This window comes from Protopterus annectens, chromosome 13.part0 (genome assembly GCF_019279795.1).
Source record: "Protopterus annectens isolate FY-2018-M chromosome 13.part0, PAN1.0, whole genome shotgun sequence".
In the NCBI taxonomy this organism is placed as follows: Eukaryota; Metazoa; Chordata; order Ceratodontiformes; family Protopteridae; genus Protopterus; species Protopterus annectens.
The window spans coordinates 482,235,415-482,259,646 of record NC_056747.1 but is presented as its reverse complement, the minus strand read 5'-3'; the positions used below and the strand labels follow the sequence as shown (position 1 = coordinate 482,259,646).

The 24,232-nt window shown below is 37.6% G+C and overlaps 1 protein-coding gene across 1 annotated transcript in view; it reads right to left on the bottom strand.

Moving 5' to 3' along the window:
* TMEM132E (transmembrane protein 132E) overlaps nt 1-24,232 on the bottom strand; it is a 1,376,533-nt gene that overhangs the window by 1,158,707 nt on the left and 193,594 nt on the right. The window contains exon 3 of the mRNA XM_044054846.1: nt 8,473-8,613. Coding sequence (XP_043910781.1) covers nt 8,473-8,613 — 141 coding nt within the window. The remainder of the gene's footprint in view (nt 1-8,472; nt 8,614-24,232) is intronic.

The following is a 24,232-nucleotide window of genomic DNA, read 5'->3' as shown; positions in this document are numbered from 1 at the left end:
ATATATATATATATATATGGGTCCCTATGAGTTGATCGACAACTCAAAACAGCGACAGTGACTTCACCGACAAGTCACATCGCCGACATCGCAAAACATGGAAGTTTACCGAGTAACGGATGCAAATTCGCTACTCATGCCTACCATGGTTTGTTAAGTGTGGCAGTGTCATGCAACCATGGTAGGCATGGGTACCGGATTTGCATCCGTTACTCGGTAAACTTCCGTGTTTTGCGATGTCGGCAATGTGACTTGTCGGTGAAGTCACTGTCGCTGTTTTGAGTTGTCGATCAACTCATAGGGACCCATATATATATATATATATATATATATATATATATATATATATATATACACACACACACACACACACACACACACACACACACACGCACACCTGCAATCATGACAAAGAAAAGGATATCGTATCTAGGAAATCTAATATGAGCTGCAACATTTCTCATAAGAAGAAAGACTAAGGAGTACATCTCTAAGGTCCGTGCAATTACTGTCTTAAAACAAAATGTTCAAAAGTCAGAGGGATTAAAACATAATACAAAATAACATTAACAATGACATTGTTCTGTTAAAAAAAAAAGGGTAAGTGCATAGATTAAGCAACAAGGCAGCCAATTTCTTTAAACTTTTTAAGTAATACAGTTGTTTTACATTAATAAACATCATTGTGAGAGAAGGACTGAGAACAGAATGCTCAGTGTTTAAGTATTCATAACGTAATAGGATATTCCAAGCAATTCATACTCTAAACAAAGACAATACTACAGCAGTCTTGCTTCTTCATTTTTAATGGTGATACTCTTCTTCAAACAATTAACAACAGAAACAGCAAAATAATCAATTATAATCTACCACTCCTAATTTTTCCTAAGCCCAAAAACATAATCATCATTCATTTGAGGCAAATATCTTTCTTCTTCATACTGACTTTATTAAGGCTGGAAAAGAATATAATGTAATGTTTGAAGTATCTAAGCAACACACAGTTGCTTTATAGTTGGCAATATAACATTTGCTAGTAAGGGTGCCAGTACTAATAGTATACATGCAATGTGGTTCCCCTTCATTTTAAGTCCTCATGGGAAGCTAGTAAAACATGTGAACAGTGTTTCTGTGGCTAGAAAGATTATGTTAAGCAGAATAAATATTAATGGTTTCAGGTACATTTGTTTTTGAATTTTCAAGCATTTTCACATTTTCAGATTTGTTGGAAAATTGTAAACATGCTACCATTTCAATTTTTACTCATATAACTCTTGAAAATAAAATTTGTTTACTGGGAAAGTCCATCTGGGACAGAGTCCATTTTCAGCAAAGGCCCAGGGAGAGAGGCTGCAGACACATCTCTGGAATGTGAGATGAAACTAGAGCACCCGGAGGAAACACATGTGAATGCAGGGAGGACATGCAGACTCCACACAGAAGGCACCCTGGCCGAGAACTGAACTGGAGAACATCTCAATATGAAATGACAACACTTACCACTGCACCACCCAAGTATACATTAAACTAGAAATTGCCTTATACAAGGAAAACAGTGGTAACTTAGCAACAGTGAATCCAAAATGTGATTACATCTCCTTCAGTGTCAGCAGTATTTATGAGATTTTTAAAAAGGTACAGTTTACTGTGTTTCAGCACACTGTAGGGAAGAAGCCTTGAAGATGTTTATTACTTGTGCCTTTCCAAAGTGGACTGAACCAAATTAGCAGCAATAATGGAGAAATTCAGGAATTATTGTGTGCCTAAGAAGGTAAACCTTACAATTTTATCATCATTTATTTACAAGGAACCAAGGCTCAGTGGAAACTGCAGATGCTTCTTTTGCTAGCTAAGGCCCTTGATATGGATGATCAAACTATACACAACATGTCTTTAAGAGGAGACATTTAGCTCAAATGTGTCAAATTCGCTTAATACCTAATTATTTCAAAATGTACAAGCAGACATATTGCAAAGCAAAATTGTCACACTTCCTTTTGTGAAAACAGGAGAACCACAAGCAGTAGCTTAGTTAGGGAGGGGGAGAGGGGCAATTGCCCCAGGTGCAAATTGATTTGGGGTGCAATAACATGATATGGACCTTTCTTTAATACAATACCAAAGTCAGTATTGCATTTGTGGTCACACCGGAGTGCTGCAGCTGCAGTGCTCTGTTTGGTTTAAACTGTACAAACTTCTCGCTGCATTGTAGCAAGCAGTTGGCTACAGTTCAAAAGAAGACAAAAGCTTTTCTTTTTTTAACTAAAACCTGAGTGTTTGTATTGCTCTGTGCAGGCAAGTTATAAACTGTTAGCTTAATTTGTAGCAGGCAGTTTGCTACAGTTTAAAAAGGAGAACTTTTTTAAGCTAAAGAACGAGTGCTGTACTGCTCTGTACAGGCAGGGCATGTTGAAGGCCCGTTGATGGCAAGCATACAGAAAAAGGACTGAATGCCTGGAGCATGAATGAGGAGGGGCATGTTGTGCATCTAACTAAACACCTAGTCGATATGCCTGTAGAAGGAACGTGCATTTTTTTATTTTTTTTTGCTCTTGAATACAAGAGGGGGGCATGGATCTAACTGCAACAATGAATGTGTTTTTGTTTGGTCTTCACTTGAAGAGCTAAGATGGTGGGATGCTGGCTCATAGTACCAGCGCATGGCACTGATTTAACCAGCTATGCTTCTCACCACAAAAGTTAGCCAATTACAGGCTAAAGTATCAGCTTACATCAAAACAAGTCCCTCTGTTGTTCAGGCCATTCTTTAAACAGCATAACTGCATGAATTATTGGTAGTGTCTGCAGTGCATTTGTTTTAACATGTGGAATACTGAATATTGGTTATAAATTGCTTTTGCAATTTATGAGACTGAAGTCTCTGAATGGCGGCTTCTGTGTGTGTGAGACTGTGGTACAGCAGGGAAGAGGAGGTTACCCTTTCCCCACTGTTATGCAATCCTGGAGTTGGTATATATAACTAGCAGGGAGGTGGTAGGTATAGACATCTTGCTTACCAGCAAATATAAATATTTATTTTTTATTGTTTTGTGCTTCAGTCTTTGTAGATTGTTCTTTATTTGACATTTTGTTAGGTGATCACTAGTAGCATGCAACTCCAAATGTGGTTTAAGGAAAATTTTATATGAATTACAAGAAAATTATAAGATTTGTAGCAGATATATCACTATTCACACACTCATGTGTAGTGCTAATCATGCAAATCTTGAAAACAAGATGTCTTACTACCAAATTAACTTTGCACATAGGTTACCAAAAAAAGAAAACATGCATTGATCTGTCAAACAGTTTACCATAACATAATGTTTTAATATATCACTGTTGCAGTAGCTTATGCTATAACAATCCTATCCACTGTGACAGGCCAGGTTACAAGGCTAAAGGGTGTCCTCCACATGCTATTGCTGCCAGGAACTCATGTGAAGCATTATTTGTGTGAGGGAGATAAGCTAAACTAAGACATCAGGATCCTGCTGAGAATGGTCCTAGTCTGTACAAAAAAAATCCAGTTTGTACATCATCAAAAAGTGTTTACAGAGGACCAAGTTGCTGCCTCCAGAAAACTTGTAGAGTTCACCACTTTCCAGAAAGCCACCAAAGAATCCAAATATGGAGTGGGCCATAAGCCTTCCTAGAAGTAGCTTATTATGGTTAGTGCCACAAAAGTGAATAGCATGAGATAACTACCCGGAAATGGTCAGCTTTAACACTGGTTGTCCTTTCCTCTTACCCTCATATGAGACAAACAGCTGATCAGCTTTCTAGAAGGGTTGACATTTGTCTAGTATCTGAGATGTCCGTGGACATCCAGAATATGAAGAATTTTTTCTCCATTATTCTTGGGGTCCAGAAAGAAGACAGGATGATTAATAATGTGGCTTAAGGTAAACTCTGAGATGTCTTCATGGCATAAAGAAAAAAATTGTGCTCAAAGCTATCCTGTTCTTGTGAAAAATGAGGTAGGGTTGACTCACCATAAGTTACTGTAACTCAAATATTTTCCTAGCAGATATCAGAGCAATGAGTAGAACAGTCTTCCATGTTAAGGACCTCAATTAAGTTTGATAAACTGGCTCAACTGGAAATACAATAAGCTTTTCAATTACAAATTTGAGAGCCCAAGAAGACACTACCTGTTTCCTAGGAGGATGGACACACAGCACTCAGAAATTGCTTAATTTGAGCACTGTTAGAAAGGGAGGGGAATCAAAAGGCAAACAAGCAGAAATGGACAATGAATGCACCTTTAGAAAGAAAGATCTTACTAATGACTTGGCTAAACATGCTACTGAATGTGAAGATTTTGGAAAAATTAAGTTGTTTGTATTGGATAAAGTTGATCAAACACCTTTCACTAACAGTTATAATTTGTTAGAATATAAGGAAATCACATGGCAATTTGCCTTGGGAGCAGATAAGAAACCAGGGCTTAACAAAGTTATTAATATCAGATGTATTTTAAAAAGTAAGTTTATGCAAGCTATAGTTGTAAGAACATTTATATTGCTTTAAAATTTTATGTGCATTTAATTGGTTAACTGGTTTATTAGTCATTTTGATTCCTCTCCCCCTGCTACTTAAATATACCAACTCCATGACTGTACTACAGTGGAGAAAGGGAATGTACCCTTCTCCTTTCATAATATCAATGTTGCACATATTCTTTGTTCGATATTTTTCATGTTGATATTATCATCATTGGAAAGATTTTGGAGAACCGATATATATTTACACATACAGACACACATTATCAACTTACATCCTTATTTCCCCTGCTTTTAGTGTGGTTGGTTTATCACATGTTTGAAATGCAGCTGTTTAAGTTTAGTTTTATAAGTAATGAGATGCTAGAGACATGCTACAGGAATGCACTTTTCATGTCCAAATTATTGTTTTTTTTTTTTCCATAGCCATGCAACCATGGAAGCAATATATAATTACATAAAGGGTGTTTATGGAAATATATGTCTCATATCAAGATGCAGTGGGGCTTGCTTCCTCTATACTAACAATATTTGTGTGTCTTTGGTTTATTTTCTGGTCTGTGGATGCATTTGCTTTGATGTTAGCTGAGATGACATTTATATGCTTGAAATTACAGCATAAATTTAGAACTATTTTGCAAATATATTAACTGTCTTAATGCCATGAGAACATGATGGTAACCAGTGGAGTCCCCCAAGCTCTATGTTTGGACACCTCCTTTTGGGTATTTATTTTTATGATGTCCAGACTAGGAACCAGGATACCTGATTAAGTTTGCAGATGACTGTGAACTGAGTATTATCAAGAACACCTCAGATAGCTGTAAACTTTAGAAAGAACTTACTATAGTAAACACTTAGTTTAGTGAAAATGGTCTTGTTGCATTTGGCTTCCCTCAGTATATAATACAGACATCACCATTTATGAAAAATATGTAGTCAAGGAGCCTTGAATTTGGGTTGACAATTCCCTGTCAGTCAAGCATCATGTATCAATTGTGATAAGAACATGTTTCTACTTACTGTGACTGATAGCCAAGGATACAGAATCCATATCTAAGGAAGTCACTATTCCCTTGTATTCAATGTTTATTGAGACTCACTACCTCTTCAGGATGTGGCACAATAGACATAACAAAAATAAATACATAAATACATAAATAAATCATTCATTCATTCCTAACCAAGAAAATTACAGGTTGAAAGACCCTGAGTTACTAAGAGAGGCTAGGAAGTTTTATCCCTTTACTTAATATCATATATTTGGATGAGGGAGCGATTTGTGATTCACCAACCACACCATTAGAGCCCCATTGTTCTTGATCTCCTATATCTCCACAAGTCGAATAGCACCTCACACACTAGAACCAAGGGACAAAATCATTACCAGCAGCTAAATAGAATGTGATGTAGAGATAGTGTTGTTAACCATGGCCTCACAATCTTTGGAATATGCTTCCTCAGCAGGTTAACCAGTGTATCATATTATACTTCAAACAGAACCTAAATGATTGGATGGGTGCCCATACATTTACCCTGGACAAAATAGACTAGCTAATACACAATCCTGAAAACCTGCTGGAGAACACTTAAAGCTCAATAAACATATAAAATGAACTTTAGAAGTCAAAATATAAAACAAATAAGTACTTTCATCTAAAATCATACAGATGTCTTCAGATAAAACTTGCCAAGTTTAAAATTTTGCTTAAATAAGCTTCTAAATGACATGACAACTCCACAGTGCTAAAATGGCTCCAAACTCTTAAAGCAACAGTTGGTAAAATCACATATACGAATCTTACTTAACCCAAGTGCATTTTGATTAACTCATAGGCTAAAAAATGACTCTTAAAATTACAGTGATATAATAACATACATAAAATACATGAACATGCATAATAAATAAAAAATAAATAAAAAATGCAAACATGATTACCTTTCATATGCTTTCCTCTTAAGTAAGCATTGTATTGATATGACTTCATTGAGTCCTGGGGGCACTGAAGCATTCAAAAAAACCTGCAACTAAAGTTTCCTCTCTTCAGTCAATAATTTCCAATGACCACCCCTAGGACTAACTTCCACTTTTTCTAAAATAACAAATAGGAAATGATGGTCTGACCATTTCTGAATATGTTTATAGAGTGCATTCATAGATTTAGCCTTCCTTATTTCATAACTGTGCTCATATATATGATCTGTAAGTTTGCGCTCTGATTTGCCAACATTAAAACTATTACAAAGTTGGCATACAGCAACATAAACAATCCCTTTTGTATGGCAGTTAAATTTTCCATGAATGCAAATCTTTTTATCATGGATTGAAAAACTACTGCACACAAAAATAAAAGGACATTAGGGGCATGCGCCAGAACTGGATATACACTTCGTAGATGTTTTAACTTTTGACTGCCCCATAGTATCATAGATATTCTTAAAACATTTTGTAAGCAATATTAGGCACTCAACCTAGACTATTACTTAAAGTTCCATTGTTCAGAATAAACTGCCAATTTTTTCTGATTATATCACTAATCTTGGGACTGTCCACTGAATATATGGTTACAAAAGAATGTACAAACTAGTTTGTTGCTGATACATACAGGTGTCAGATGAACAAACATTATAGTCCATCATACTCAAATTATCATCTACCCCACCTTCGACCATTTGTAAATTAGTATTTTCATGGTGCAGAAGTGATTTATAAATCCCTTTAGTCCTTTTCATTTTTGCTTCTTCACTAACAGATTTAAGTATTGACTCTGGATACACTTTATTAAAAAACATTGTGCAAAGTTCTTCCACCTCTTTGAGGAAGTCAATCACACTATCTAGACACCATCATTGCTGCCCTCAAGAGTTGGCCCTTGACTGCAGCCCACTTTTGGTGCTGAGGGTGACAAATGGAGCAATGTTGGAACATTTTAATATGTGGGTTTCCTACAAATTTGAGACACAACCTGCATATCCCCTGAAATATTCTCCTTTCTTAACTGGACATCCAAATATGCAACATGTTCTGTACCAATACTGTGTGTAAATTTTAGAAAAGGTGTTCGTATTATTGATGTAAGATATACATTCATCTTTTTTATCTATACCATCTGTCCACACTGTATAAAGATGTCATCAAGAAAGCTGGTGTACATGCTCCAAGACCCTTTATACTGACTATTAAACAAAAACGTTTCTTCCCAAGCAGTCATGACTATATTTACATACAATCGTCCACATATGTTGCCCCATCACTATACACTTACTTTGATGGAAGTAATTGCCTTCAAAAAGAAGTAATTATTGTGCAAAACGATATCCATTATGGCACAAAGTGTATTTGTCCTATTCTGGAGTAAATGCATGCTCTCAGCTGAATAGTCTTAAAACCATTCTAAACCAGTGGTATGCAGGATGCAGCTAAATAAGTCCTGCATATCAACTATGATAAAAACATTACAAATTAACAAATAAAAAAATTGTTTAACAGTTGCCAAATTCCAACACCGTAAACCAAGGAAAGACTGGCAGATAAACTAAACAGCGTGGTCACCATGTAAAGGAGCAACAAATGGAATAAAACAAAATAAAGTTTAATTGTAACATTATAAAAACAGATAAGCGCTTTTGGTTAAAACCTTCTTCAGATCTAAAATGACATAATAAAAACTTACATTTAAAGAGAAAAGAACCAATCAATTTCTATGTTTGAGCCGACACCCCTTTAGAACTGACTTAAGGGGAATGTAACCATTAAAGCCACGACATTTATCCGCTTGAGGGTCTGCAGTCCACTGCAGTTCAGCAGTCTCTGTGCAATTTACAATGTCACCACCTGAGAGTAGGTATTATTATTTGCAAAACCATGAAATTAAAGCTGTGTGTTGTAAATTCAATAATATGTTTCACCATCCCTGAAGTAAAGACAATTTCAAGGAGGTTCTATAAATAAAGTCACTACACTCACCTTATTGGTGACATCGGGACTTTTCTCACTTCTATTGTAGCTGTAGAATGTTTTCCACCTGTTGAATCTTCATGCTTCACCCACCAGTCTGGATTTTCTGACTTTGCCTTGATGAGATTTACACCCTTTTTTGCCTTTACCCTGTGTAGTCAGACAGAAATGCAAAATGTGAATCACAGAGACATTTTAATTTAGTGATCCTCACAATACAGTACTCTTAAATGTTCTAAAGAAAACATTAGAACAATGCACGGGAATTAACTTTTGAGATGCCAAAAAGAAAGGCACACATTCATATTCTTTTACTAATACAGTCACTAATATATAAAGTCCTTTCTTTCTTTCCTTCACTGTAATTAGTTTCATCTAGCAAGGCTGAGGATAAACTTGTCCAGTGCTGCATAATACAAATCTTACTCACCATGTCTGCTATCAGTGAACTATATATTTTATTACCTCAACTGACATCAGTGTAGATGACAAGTATTAGCATACATGACATCACTGGGAAAGCTTTTTTTTTCTTGTATCGCTACCAGACAATGAGTAGCTCTTCTCCTGTGGTATCACCAGCGAGAATTTTCTTATATAGCATCCCTAGCATTCAACATATATGTTGCTGTATGAAATATATTCTTGTTATAGAGATTCTAAAAGTCAGAAACATATTTTGATCATCTGGCATCCTGAGCAGTTCCATGAGTTTGTGCCATATTCAGAGTCTTCCCCTCAAAGTTGATGACAACCTAATTGCTACAAATGTACAACAGTACACATACCTCTCAAGTGTCCAGATTTTCTCAGAATGTCTAGATTTTAGTCTGATATTTTTGCTCTGGTCCTCATAAAATATGTGGTTTCCTGGCACCTTATTGAGGATTGAAGTCACTAAATAATGACATACATTTGAGTTTTAGTTTGCCCCAGAAACAGCCTACAATGAGAGAAGAGTAGGAGCCCACCCTAGAAGAAGTAAGAACAGCACTAAGGAATATGAAGTCAGGAAATGCACCAGGCTCGGATGAGGTCACAGCAGATATAATAAAGATGTTGGGTGAGATAGGGGAGAAATGGATCCTGAGGTTACTAATAGCAGTGTGGTGAGAAAGGCATATCCCAGATGACTGGAGAATGAGCATACTTCTGCCAGTGTACAAGAACAAAGGGGACATACACAACTTTGGGCAGTACAGAGGCATCAAACTCCTATCACATTGCATGATAGTTCTGGAGAGGGTGATTGATAAACGGATACACAGAATAGTAGAACGTAAGATGGGAGATGAGCAGTTTGGATTCAGATCAGGATGCATCACAACTGACCCGATGTTTGCATTGAGACAGATACCTGAGAAAAAGCTAGAGATGAAGAGGGAGTCCAACTGGGCATTCCTAGACTTGGAGAAAGCATATGACAAGGTCCCAAGAAAGCTGATCTGGGCAGTACTGCGGTGGTTTGACGTCCCAGAAACATTGGTAGAATTAGTGCAAGCTATGTACAAGGACCCAATTACTCAAGTACGAACAGTGTTCCGTCTCACAGAGATGTTCCCAGTGGGAGTGGGTGTAAATCAGGGTTCAACTCTGAGCCCACTGCTGTTCATACTGGTGATGGACTACATTAGCAAATAGGTTGGAGGGGACGGATCAACAAAGCTGCTGTATGTAGATGATGTGGCAGTACAGGCAGACTCTGAGCTAGAACTTCAGCAAAGGATAGGAGAATGGAATGCAAATCTGAAGGCACACAGGATGAAACTAAGCACAGATAAAATGGTGGTAATGGCAGCAAATTGGGGAAATCAGAAGAAGCTGAGAACAGATAGAAGGGAAGATAGTGGAATGGGTAAACAGCTTCAAGTATCTGGGAGGGGTAGTTGAGGAGAAAGGTAGTCTGAATGAATAGGTCAAAGCTACAAACAGAGGGGCTGCAACCAACTGTCATAAAGTGTCAGGTGTAGTCTATGACAGATGAATGCCAAAGAAGCTGAAAAGTAAGATGTACAAGACAGTGGTGTGACCAGTACTGCAGTATGGTACAGAAACCTGGACAGTAAAGGCAGAACAGTTGAAGAAGCTAGAAGTGATGGAAATGAAATGCCTGGGAAAGGTGGTAAGATGCACACTGTGGTACAGATGAAGAAATGAGGACATAACAGCAGAAGCCAAAGTAGCTCCAATTGCAGGAAAGATCAAAGAGAACAGATTATGATGGTGTGGGCACATGTGTAGAAAAGGAGAAGACAATCTGGTGAGGAAGATTTGGGACAGACAGGAAGAAGGTAAGAAGAAGCGAGGATGTCCAGCAAAGAGGTGGATGGATTGTGTGAAAGATCTGTGACAGCCAGCCATGAGTGTTGAAGAAGGCAGGAGTGTGGCACTGAATCGAGAGAGGTGGCAACAGTTAACATGATACCCCGACCCCATGTAGAAAAATGGGGCTGATGATGATTTGAGTTTCAGACTTGATATCCTTCAGACAAATGCATGATAATGCAAAGCCTGTTATTCTAGCAAATGTCTAAGTTTATAACAGCAATATTTAAAATCTGTCTCTGATTTTGGGCCTTTATCTCCCCTCTCCCAATTACTTTTGGCTTTGTCCACCAGATTTCAGCACTTAGAGGTAAAGACATAAGCACACACACACACACACACACACACACACACACACACACACACACACACACACACACACACTCACGCTGCTTCAGCTGTGACTACAAAAGCAGTACTGACGTTTAGTTATGAAGCTGAGATTCCCATGAAGTTCATAACTCGAAGCTGGTACTGTACTCCCACGTCATCAGCACCTGGCAATCACACCTAACAGCTTGTTAGTTATGACTCTGCAACAAGTAATGTGCCTACATCACAGACAACATGGTAATTACCTAAATGAAAAAGGCACCAATTTGGATATGATCAAAAATAAAAACAAAAATTGACACTTCAGAACACAATCTTAAGATGAAGAAACCTAAGGTCCACAAAATCCTTAACTTGCTAGTGAATTCTTTATTACTGGTGTGGCTTACAAAGTAAGTACATTGTGAAATAAACTTTGTTTCCCTCATCCAGATCAAAGGAGGCCTTGATACCACCTTAATCTCCTCCTTTATCAGGCCTGTCTCGGAATGCAGTGCCCACCATGGGATATACCATTCTAAACACCTTCTGGACCTTGAAAGACCTCAAAGACTCTTAACCATAATGCTCTCTGGTTTAATCAACTTAAGCTACTGCCATTTCTTAAAAGCTCTTCCCCACTACTCCATATTGTATAGACTTTTAAAAGGGTGTCCTCTGTTTAGATCATTGCACAATGAAAGATCCTGCCCTTCTAAACATCTTCACCTTTATAAAGCCAAAAATGATACAGTTGCCTGTTTCAAATACCGTTACTTCCAATACAGAGTTAACAACTGCTGGCTTGTTAAAATCCTGATCTAGCATATCATGTTTTAGGAATTGCCTCCCTTTACCCATCAAATATAACTGATGTTTGGCTGTCTTCAAAATCAATTCAGATGACTGGATGAGTAACCATAAATTTATGCTAGGAATTTGTAGTAATGATTGTTTCACCTGGTTGAATCTAGTATACTCCTCTTATAAGTAGTTGAACTGGCTAAGCTTCGCCATGGCTGTTTTACTGTAAGCTTAGTAATGGCCTATTAATATATATCATGTTATGCCGCTCATTGTGCTGACTTAAATATCACAAAAGCAGATTATTATACTGGATTCGAAAGTGAACAAATGTACTGGAAGAAGTCCTAAAACATCTTATTATAAACCATAGCACACACAGTTATGTATGGTTTACTATAAATGCAGCAGTCAGTACATTTAAATATATGTACGTGTTCATGCTGGTATTGTGTGCACCATGATTTCATATGCCTAAATGTAACCACTGTACAAACTATGGTCTGCAAAATATACACCTATAAATGGTTTTGAACTGTTGTACAGATTTTGTTTGCTATCTTTTTTTTTTTTTGCCACTACATATCTCCTTCCCCATGCTTTTTTATGGTGCTCCCATCCTTACTAATATTCAGGCATCATAAAAATCAAAACTTGAACAATGCTATAACAAAATTCATGCTAAATGCAAATGCAAAGCTGCTAAAGCTGCAGCAAATACCCTTTTCAGAAACCACCACTATACAGCATTAAAAAACCTAAAATAGTTAGAATTACCCCAACAACTAACATATACACAGCTTCTTACCACCTATAAAATTATCCAGAATCCGTCTGCTTGTTCTGCATTAAATAACATCTACACAACTATGTTCATAGTTGGTCATTATGATCCATTGACCAAAAATACCTGTCTATCCAGTGTCCACAAATCTATCATTTCTGCTGGGCATTGTCTTTACTTGTACCATGTTGCTAAGACTTGAAACTCCTAAACTCTATCCATCAGGTCAATACCCTCCCTCCCATCCTTCAAATCCCTTCAGAAAGACTTCTTAGTCAAAATCTGGCTCTGTTCTTGCTCATCACTGGGATAAACTATATCCCTAAATGTGAACAAATACATACCTATTCACAGCTTGTATCTCCTTACTCTCCCTTCTTCACTCACGTCTTTTCTTCTGTCAAATTTTCTCCACTGGCTTTCTTTCTAAATATACCACAAGCCTGGTGTTCTCTCACTTTGTATTATATTGTATTTTTTATTTGTATTATACTAACTTACCTTTAACTTCTCCATAAACTGACTAAAATTTCTATAACTATTAAATCATTGTCATATAACTTGTATCTATTCTTAACCAATGTTTTCAAATTATGTCTAACTTCTACAATTATTTAAACCATCATTTTTTTGTATTATTTTAAAGACTGCAACATTATTGTTCCTAAAAATTTTTTGCAATACATTTATGCTTTTCTCCCTGGGCCTCCACTGGAAATGGGCTCATACCCAGTTATACTTTCCTGTCAATCAATTGTCAATAAATAAATCAATTAATTAAAATAAATAGTTGAGTGTGTTAAGTCTGGGTATTTTAGAGATGATTTACATTAATTTGTAGTAGAAAAGGTATAAGATTATATTGCTGCATCATTACAACATTATAAATTAGCTATCAGTAAATTGTGTCCTGAATTCATATATACTGTTACTTAAGGAAATCATCATATGTGCAGAGAAAATCTATTGATGACAGGCTTTTTTTAAATCTACAGACTATACATAGAAATATTCAGTATATTATCATTTAACAATACTTCCCAACTGTTTAATGAAGATAAATGTAGCTATACTTTGTTTAAAAACCTTATCCCGTAGTCTTAGGTTTAAACTGATAGTCTCTCTGCTTTTTGTTTGTGATTTTGAATACATTAAACCATCCAGGGTGTCTAGGTCACTCTTTACTATACTTGTGTGCAGAAAGTCCACCAGGTTAAAAAATAAACATTTCCTATAAGTACATTTGGGTGGTCTTTGTGAGCCAGCAGGTGACTTGTAAATGGGCAAAATGACCAAATGACCTAAGTCACACAGTCAGAAAGGCTCAACTGTATGAAGAACGTGGCCAAAGTAGTACACTAGTTAAGGTAACTATTACCACAAGCATAGCTTGGTGACATTTCTGTGCTTTGAAGTGGCTGGGGGAACACTTTGTGCACTGCTAGGAAGGTCCACATTTATGAAGTGATAGACTGAAAGATAAAATGTCATTTAATAACAACATCACCTACAGGTACAACCAGGTGCTATTGTATGTCAGAATGGCTAGGAAGGCTGTGTATTTGTTTATTTATTTATTTTATTTTACATTTGTTGACTGGGAATGTCCGACTGAGCTAATGCCCTTTTTTCAGCGGAGGCCCGGGAGAAAAGCTCCAAGTAGTACAAACAGTTTAAAATAGCATGGAAATCTCATAGTAATTTAAAATCACTTACAGTAGTTACAAAAATGTAGAAATATAAAAGCAGAAGACAGATAACAACTAAGCATAGTAAGTAGCATGAGGTAATAAAAAGATTTTACCAAATCTAAGAGCAATTAGCTGATAACAAAGGCTTATTAACTTACATCAAAAGCATGGGGAGTAAGCTGTATATTCTATATATTATGCATTACATAACTGTTACAGTAACTTCAGAGGTATTTATAGGTTTGGAAATAAGAAAGTAAATTAGAGTAACTTCAGTGATATTTATAGATATGGAAATAAAGTAAATTAGAGGTAGTTAGGGGAAAAAGAACAGTGACATTAGGTCTGCAGAGATAGGATGATTGTGGGAAGGAAAGTAAGGAGCAATGAAGGTAGATAGTTATTATGTAAGATGATTGTGGGCAAGGTGGGTGAGTACAGAGGCAGGTTCTATGCTTATTAAACTACTCTTTGGTGGTTAACTTAAATTGTTTGGGGTGTGTAAGTGTCTTAATTTGTAGTAGGAGATTGTTTCATGCAATACAGGGGTGGTAAATATACAAGTTGCACCCAGTCTTTGACTTGGGCTTGTAAACATTTAGTAGATCTTGGGATGAGCTTTGGAGATGTCTTGTAGTGGACTAATAGGAGATGAGGGATGATAGAGTTGGACAGAAAGCTGGCTGATATAGAATGGATTGTATGATTTTGAGCTGAGATTGGAGAAGCAGGTGAGGTAGCTCTAGCCAGTTCAGGTATTTTAGTGAGAGACAGGGGTGTGATTTACAGGATTTTTGAGCTGCAAATCTAGCTATCTTATGATATATTGTCTCTAGGTTGATAAGTACGGAGGAGTTAAGATTTGTGAATATTTGGGAACAGTATGTTAAGCAAGGTAGAAAGTAAACATGCGTAAGAGTGACTTTAGCTTCAGTGGTGAGGATTTTTTATTTCTATACAGAAGTCCTGGCTTCTGTTGGGTTTTTCTGATGCAATTATTTATGTGAAGATTAATTTTTAGTTGATTATTGATGATGATACCAAGTAGTTTGGTGCTAGATTCAACTTCAATGGGAGTATTGTTTAGGGACATTATGAAGAAGGAGGATTTGATATGGTTAACGGTTTTAGGAAGAAAAAGTAGGGGGATTGTTTTTTGGGGGTTGAGGATGAGCTAGTTATTTGTGGGCCATGTCTCTACAGAGTTAAAGGATGACTGGGTAGAAGATATAAGTTCTGAGGGTGAGCTGGCAATAGTAATGAGAGTAGAGTAGTCTGCATATTGGACAAGGAGGAGTTGAGTAAGTTGGTAAAGATATTAAAAAGTAATGGCTCAAGGATGGATCCTTGGGGGACACCCATTTTTTCTGGAAGGGGAGTTGATAGTGCAGAGTGCCATCTCACTGATTGCAGTCTGTCATTGAGGTAGCTAGAGAACCATGCAACTGCATCAGGGGAGAAGTTGAGGTCTGTTAGTTTGTTTAGTAGCATAGAGTGAGAGACAGTATCAAAAGCCTTAGAGAGGTCTAGGAATAGACATATGAGTTTGTGATCATCTTTGCAAGGGAAATGGTGTTGTGATAGGAAAGTAGAGCTGTGGTGGTACTATGCTTGGGTCGGAAGCCATGCTGAGTAGGAGTAAGCTGTTTTTCCTAATAACTTGTTTATGTATGCATGTCTCGAGAACTTTGGAGACAGGGGAGATGATAGCAATGGGTCTGAAATTAGAGATTTCTGAGGAATTACCTCCTTCATGAATAGGAAGAGTGTAGGCAGTGAATGACTTCAGCAGCATGGACAAGAGTGCTGAGGAATATAAACTAATTAACAGACAGATGTACTGTCATTTATAAGCATCCCAGCAGATATCACTAAGTGAACTTCTTGTGCTTTGTGGTTGTCATTCTAACTTTGTTGTGGATGCTAGCTTGTGTACTACAGCCAAAAGGACTCCAATGCATAAAGAATTAAATAGGCAGTAAAGCTTATTTAGTACTACTCTTTTTAGACATATCTGGGACAATTCCATATGACAGGGTAGCAGAATTAATTGTGCATTCTCTTACTTATCCCAGGAAATATGCCATTAAGGATTCAAGCAAGTAAAGAGACATATGCATGCTTTTGTGAATAAACCCCCTGCAGGAAAAAGTGAGTTACATTTGTGTGTTAGAGTACAACTAGTGAATGAACAGAGGACATAAAATTAAGCAACAGTTACAGACAGCTGGCATACAAGCTGACTTAAATGCCTTGTATTGTAGGTTCATAGGTAAGGTTAAGGACAACGAGGGCCTTTTTAATCCTAGCCATGAATCCCAAATGCATCCAGCAAGTTTGGTGCACTAGGGGTTATTTTCAAGGGTACTTGCAAGTTAGAACATGCATGGTCATACATTTACAGTTTGACTTTTTTCACTGGAGATATATGTGACAGGCCAGGGTGAGTTTCTAATTTCCCATCTACTGGTCCAGTTTATGCTAGAATAAGGTCAGGGAAGAACTCTGCTTCTCATGGGTGGAAATCCTGTTCCAGAGAAGGGGTATTCTCTGCAACACATACCTGTCCCTCCAACATGACATATTTATGTCACAAGCAAGGTTTTAGTCCCTGGATCATGTAGTTATGATGCTACTTGTTTTGCAGATTTGTAAGAGGCCTATCAGAGTGGGATCATGAAATGTCTTGCATGCCAGATAGATCACTTCTCAACAGTCTATAGGAGGCAAAGTATAGGGTGAGGTCTTTGAGCCAACATGTTGTTAACGCCTAGTATTCCAATGGGGGCAATGTACTCAATGATGGGTCTGATGAGAGTAGACTATAGTGGAATGATGACTTCCTTGGACCTCAATGCCATGCCCTTCCTTATAAGGTGAACAACATAGAATGATTTCCTTACTGCCTTAGACACATGTTGGCCGAAATCCCTGACCACAGGGTCTATTCTTAGAGGTGTGTTATCAATGAGGTAGTTTCCTGGGTAGCTGACTTCCTAAAGGGCATTACTATGCATGTCTATGGCACTAGCTGTTTGCTTGTATTAGCCCTTCCTGGAGGATATTAGTTTTGATGGGATTCTATGACTGTTGCCAGTTTGCATTCATCTATAAACATTTTCAGCCAGAGGCTCTTGATGTTGGCCTTGACTACTGAGAAGTAGATACCAATAAAGGAGAGGGCCCAACACTGAATTCTGAAGGACTTCACTAGTGACCTGGCTTATTGGAGAGGTGGCCTCCTGTATCTTAACTGCCTGCATACTATCTGAGAGCCAGATGGCAATCCAGTGTGTAATATAGAAATATATAACATCCTCAGAAAACAAGTCCCTAAAAGGTATTCAGTTCTATCACCAGGTAGTGAGCAAAATAAATTTTAGGTTGCAGTGTGTCAGACATCCCTCAATCTGTGAGGAAGCTTGTGGTAAATGCCCTTGGCCATTTTAAAAGGAGGGAGAACCACTCTTGCCTAGACAAAAAAGGGGTGGTTACCATGATTATCCTGGGAAAGACCTTCAGAACCTCTAGAAGAAACATGGCCAACAGAGGAAAGGGTAAAAAGGCATCCAGAAGTATTCCAGTTCAGGGGAATGAAAAGGCATCCATCTTCCAAGCTTTTATGCATGGAGTCCTGGAGCAGAATTTCTATAACTGCCTGTTGCAAATGGTGGCAAGCAGATATAATTGACAAGTTTCCCATAGCTGGACCATTTGTGTGAGTATATCCTGATCCTGTCCAACTTATCTGCAACATTTTGCTTTGATGGAATTTAAATAGCCTGTAGGGATAAAATTAGCTGAATTGCTAGATGCTAGGCAACCACAGATAGTCTTCATAGGGGGTAGGATCTGGTTCTCCCTATTTGTTTATATACCACATCACTGTGGTGTTATCTGTGACAATTAGCAGAAGGCTTGGAACCTAAAGATGAATTCAAGATTTGAGATAATTTATTAGAGCCATCATTTATTTAATATTTCTTTGTTTCCATCTGTCCTGCTTGTCCCACAGACCCTGAACTTTCACTGCCTTGGATACAGCTCTCCAAGCAACATATGAGGTTCTGTGGTTATTGACAGAGTAGTGCTTTAAAAAGGGAGACCCGAGTTGAGAGAGAACTGACTGAACCACCAGAGTAGATCTGTTTTAAAAAACTCCAGAACTGGATTCTGAAATGACAGGGCATGCTGGTGTTGGATCCAAACTGATTTGAGAAATCACTGAATTTTCCTCATGTGAAATCTGGCCAAAGGAATCATACGTCATCAAACAGGAATCCTGAGATATTTTCTGGTAGATATCAAAAACAGGTTGGAGAATATCAGAACTTGTTCTTTGTGAAATTCTACTTTGTATTGACCCAGGACACTCATATTCTGAACTGAATGTGTGTGTGTGTGTGTGTGTGTGTGTGTGTGTGTGTGTGTGTGTGTGTGTGTGTGTGTATGCATGTTTGCCCACAGGTAAATACACCTGGTGGCTAGAGGTAGTCAGGCTCAAACTCTGTACATTGGGTACAGGTAAAAAGAGCCTAAGGTCCCTAGCCACCACCACTTGTGAATTTATGCCTTATATTTCTGTTCTGTTCCTCATTAAATCTGTGGTTTTTCCAGGGTTTTTGTGGCAAATCACTGAAGGATTGAATTCAGTAAATAATGACAGGCATTTAAATTTCAGACTTCATATTCTTAAGAAAATAAATGGTAACACAAAACCTTTTATTCTCATAATTTTCTAAGTTTATAAGATCAGTATTTTAAATTTGTCCCTATTTTGGGGCTGTATTCCCCTATTATTGGCTTTATTCAGGTTTTTTGTGCTAAGACGTTGAGAGCTATCATGAGAAGTGAAAACTGAATTTTGTATTCCCCCATTATTGTCTTTGTCCAGGTGCTTTGTGTAAAGAGGTTGAGAGCTGTGGTGAGAAGTGAGAAGTGAATTCAGTAAATGATAGCCATTTAAGCTGCAGTCTTCCTGTCTTTCAGGAAACTGCTGATTTGGCATAATGGTATGTTGCTCAGACTGTAGTGCACAGTGTCCTGGGTTCAAGACTTGGCAGTGAAATGCATGGTGGTAACACAACATTTTATTTTAGCAACTTTCCAAAATTATACAAGCAATGTTTAAAATGTGTCCCTGGTTTTTGGCCTTTTGCCCCCCCCCCCCCCCAAAAATAAAAGTGAAATTGAAATAAGTGTGAGAAACTATGCAAGATGCCTACAGCTAACACTACTGTCATTCTATTTATATATATGTATATAACATATGTATGTGTGTTTGTGTGTGTGTAAGTAGACTTTTATGATGGAAATGTTCTGAATTGGGCAGTTTTGTCATTATTGGTTCATGCATTTTGTTTCATTGCCTACTGGAAAAATGTTCAAACAATACATTTAAAATGAGCTTGTACTTAAGTCTAACAAGTGTTCTGCATTATTATACAAGGATTATAATGTAATAAAGTCAGGAAGGTGTATCAAAGAACCCATGTATGTTTTTTATTTTGTGGGCAAGGGGCCTATGAGTTGAAAACAGCCCAAAGGTAATCTTTAGCCAACACTGGTAAGATGCATTTTCTTTGGATGTGGTGTGGGTTTCAAAGCTGTTTCAATGAATGTAAGTTTCAAGGGCAGAGAAGTTTTAATGCCAAGTCTATTTTTATTGTGAGACAGTATTACTTTGTTTAGCAGATATTTATTAGTGTTTGTGCATTGTGCTATAAAATGTAAAAGTAAAATCCAAATAATCATTGTAGAAGTAAAGCAGTATGCATACACACATTAGTGTTTATTGTAAATGGGTCAAAGAGCCAGGTAATGGGACATTGGAATGGCTGCAGGGGGACTCTGGTGCCATATTTTGGTTGTCTGTTCTTCAGTTTGCGTTTGACAGTTGGTATCCCACAATTTCATCAGAGTGGGTGGGGTTACATAATTATGTATGCAAATGTTATGTTAATCAGCATACAGATTTGCACTTATTTTTCATGGGCATTGTCCAGATTTTTGATGTTTCCAGGTTGAGAGGTATAGTCTTGGTATATGCTAGAAAATTCCAAGTTAAAGGAAAACACTGCAGTGTATAACTTCACGCACAGGTACTGCATTCTACCTGACAATATATCATGGAATGGTGCAGGTAAGAGAATGGATAGAGAGAGATTGCAAAGCCTATAGGAAAGTACAGATGGAGGAACTAAGAAAATGGAAGAGGGCAATAATTTAGTAGGCAAAGGAACAGGGCAATCCAGGAGTGAAGCAACTGCCAGGAATGTAGAACAAACATAGACTACATCAAGGAAAATATTTAAGAAGGGTAAAGGAATGAATCACTGGGGTGGCGACAGTGTAGAATGAAAGAAAGAAGTTGAAGACAGGAGAGGAATGTGGTGAGGATGTCAGGCATTATTCTTGTCAAGGAGCTCTGAGGTGGATGGGGATATTGGTTTTGCAGGAGACTTCAAGAAATTCAAGGGAGTATATATGCATAACAGCACATTTGTTTGGATAATCATTTGTGATATAGCATAGTGGGACTAGAGAGGAGGGGATAGCTAAAGGACAGAGTACAGCTGGGCAAGTCCTACTTATCTGTAACAGTAGATGTTCATGAAACACACTGCCTTACTGGCATTAAGATAATAGTGCCCTGCTATCCTTCTCTGAACAGTTTACTAAAGCTCAGAGTCCATCCCACTGCCTGTCTGTGGGTGTGATAGACCAATCACCTGACAATACAGGAGCTGCCATATAAACCCACAGAGATGAACCTTTGAGTTTTTTTTTTTTTGGCATAGTAAGAGAAGGATCTCTTGGAAAACTGTTCCTTATCCTGCATCTCTTCAGCTGCTGAACTCAGATAGCAAAACCCTTTTGGATTTGTATTTCCTTTCTCTTCCTTTTTTTTCCCACTAAAGTTAAGTAATAGTCCACTTATAGGACAGCCTTACTTCGCCCCTTTCTATGCTTTCATTTTTATACTACCCATTCATTTCCGATCATCCTATTATACTCTTTAAAAATTTTTATTATTTTGTCATTCAAGTTATAACTCTTTAATATATCCTGCATTTCCTCATGCTTTATACTTTCAAATGCTATTGTGTATATCACAAGCTAATACCTTCCCCCTATTTTCTCACTATAGAAGCCACCACTTCCTTTACTGCCAACAAGCTATGTTTAGCTTGCTTTCTTCTTAGTTCCATTATATATTCTTTTATATGTTGTTCAACCCATCACCTTGGAAAATCTCATTTGTATAACTTTCATAAGATTTTTTTTAATCCATATATCCTAATGTTATATACTGCCACTTTTTAATATCTTCTGTCACTCTCCTTTCTTCTTAAAAATAATTTTTATTAGGCTGTCACATACATCTTCACTTTCTATCCCCTATTTTAGCAATTCATTTAATACATTCCCACAGAAAAGTTTTTCCTCTATCCCTAATTTCTTATAAAAATCATGTCTTAGCCACCAAAGCATGGAAAGTTACTTTCTTTAACTAAATGCAATATCTTGTCTAACTCTTCTACTTTTATTTCCTTTTCCATTTCTTTATTTTCCTCCTTCATTTTTGCCACCACAGCAGGCATTTGTCTCAGCCATAAATGGGTGACACTGCTCTGGCCATTTCTTGTACCTCTCACCACTCATCTTTTACTGTACTTCCCTCTGGCATAGCATCAACAGCTGCTAAGGACCAGGGGTTAGCCACATCCTCTGTGTCTGTTAGGGTCCCCCCTCACTGGAAAGGGAGAGCCACTCTTGTCAGTCCTGGGAGAGGGAATAGGGAAGGGTACCCTGTTGTGTCAGAATTCTGTGGCCATCCCTAGGGAAGCAGTTGCTGGCATTAGTAACATAGTTGGCCCAACTTGTCCTGTCAAAAAATGCATCTTACTTCTCCCCAAATTTCTTTGAATAGGAGTAGTTTACTATGTCTGGCTCAGGGTTTAATTTAAGCTATTTTTCCTTCTTGTAAAGGAGTCTGTGATAAATGAAAGAGAGATTCCTTTTTTTCTGAAGAAATTCAATATTCTGAGTCTGAACAGAAGATGGAGGGATGGCTACAATGTTCTTCCCCCTCAGGTTTCTGATTCAGACTCAGCGGAGAGCTCAGTGTCTGATTCTCCCTGTAGGGGGCTTCTCTTTCTCTGAAATTATTGCTAGGATGTGGCAGTGTTTTCAGTGGGAGAGCACTGGAGTTTCTCAGTCCCTCAGAAAATACAATGAGTTGTTACAGAAGGATTTTCCAGAACTCACACCCATTCTCCCTGTTCTGTCTGCTTTAGAGGATGTGTGTGTGTGTGTGTGTGTGTGTGTGTGTGTGTGTGTGTGTGTGTGTGTGTGTGTGTGTGTGTGTGTGTGTGTGTGTGCTACTACCTGCAATTTTCCTGACAGCCAGTTGCCCCTACAAAGGCAGATAGCATGTATAAAGTTCCTTAGTCTTTTACATTTTTATACACTATTCCAAAACATAATTTTATGTTAGAGAAGCACTTACTAAATTTGAACTAGGTTATCTGGCTGACTTGAAGTTCTTAACATGGAAGAACAGTTTTACTAATTGCTCTCACTTCTGCAAGAAGGTTATCTGTGTTGCAATCTCTTATGGTGAGCCAACCCTATCTCATTTTCCATAGGGACAGGCTTGTGAACTAATCCTTTTTTCTGCCTAATGTTGTATCCAAGTTTACTAAGCCAAACTATCCGAATCCCCATTTTTTCTCCTGAACCTAAAAATAAGGGAGAAAGGATACTCCATACCTTGGATGTCCACAGACAACTCAGGTGCTATCTTGACAGAATTAAATCTTTCTGATCATCAGAGCAACTGTTCGCTTCTTGTGAAGGTAAGAAGAAGGGACAACCTGTCTCAAAACAGGTTATTTCCACAAGGTTGTATTAGGCTATTATCTTTTGTTATACTCACCATAACAAATCTATTCCAGGCAGAATCAAGGTTCATTCTACTAGGGCATTTAAATCATATTTTTAGTTTTGGAAAGGACTGGATTCTAGAAATATTCTAGAAGCTGCTATTTGGTTCTGTATACACACATTTACAAAGCACTATAAGCTTAATTCTGTCTCTGGGTCAAGGTCAGGCACTGTTAGAAGCATTCTCCAGGGGCTCCAAGACACTTGCTCCAGCTCCTAAATGTAGTAAGCTAGGGTAGTCTATCCATATAACTAAGGCTACTGCAACAGTGATCAATATGAAGAACAGAGTACAGTTGTGTAAGTAAACTTATCATAATAGCAGATGTTCAAATGATTACTGCTGCAGTGGCCAATCCTTTCCTTCATCCCCTTGTTTTTGGTGTGTTTTTTTATGCCAGGGTGTGGACATTTTTTTTTTTTTTGGTGATCATAGTATTATCCTTTCATGGCTCTCTCTCTCTACTAGCAGGAAAGCTCTGATGGGCTTCATGCCCAAATTTGTCTTTTATTCAACTCAGCTCAAGCTGCTTGACAATATGGGCATGGGGTAGGTGTCCTGAAGCTGTGGAAGATGGCCAGCTATTATATCCTCTGTTATTACTTCTTCCTGTTACTTCACATCATATATTTTCTATATATTTCTCAACTACTTCTAAAATACCTTCTTATTAATTATTTCTCCCTTTTCATTTCTAATGCTTCCCATTCTTCCTTCGTCATATTTCACAGTTTTGCCTGTGTTTTACAATTTCCCTTTTTTAATCACCCGTCTTTACTTATACATCAAGTCTATTATCTTTTCCTTTATCTCTCTTACATCTCTCTCTCTCTCTATCCTAACATTCTACTCACCCCAAAAAGTACCCCATATTCTAAAAAACAATGTCATATTATTTAATTA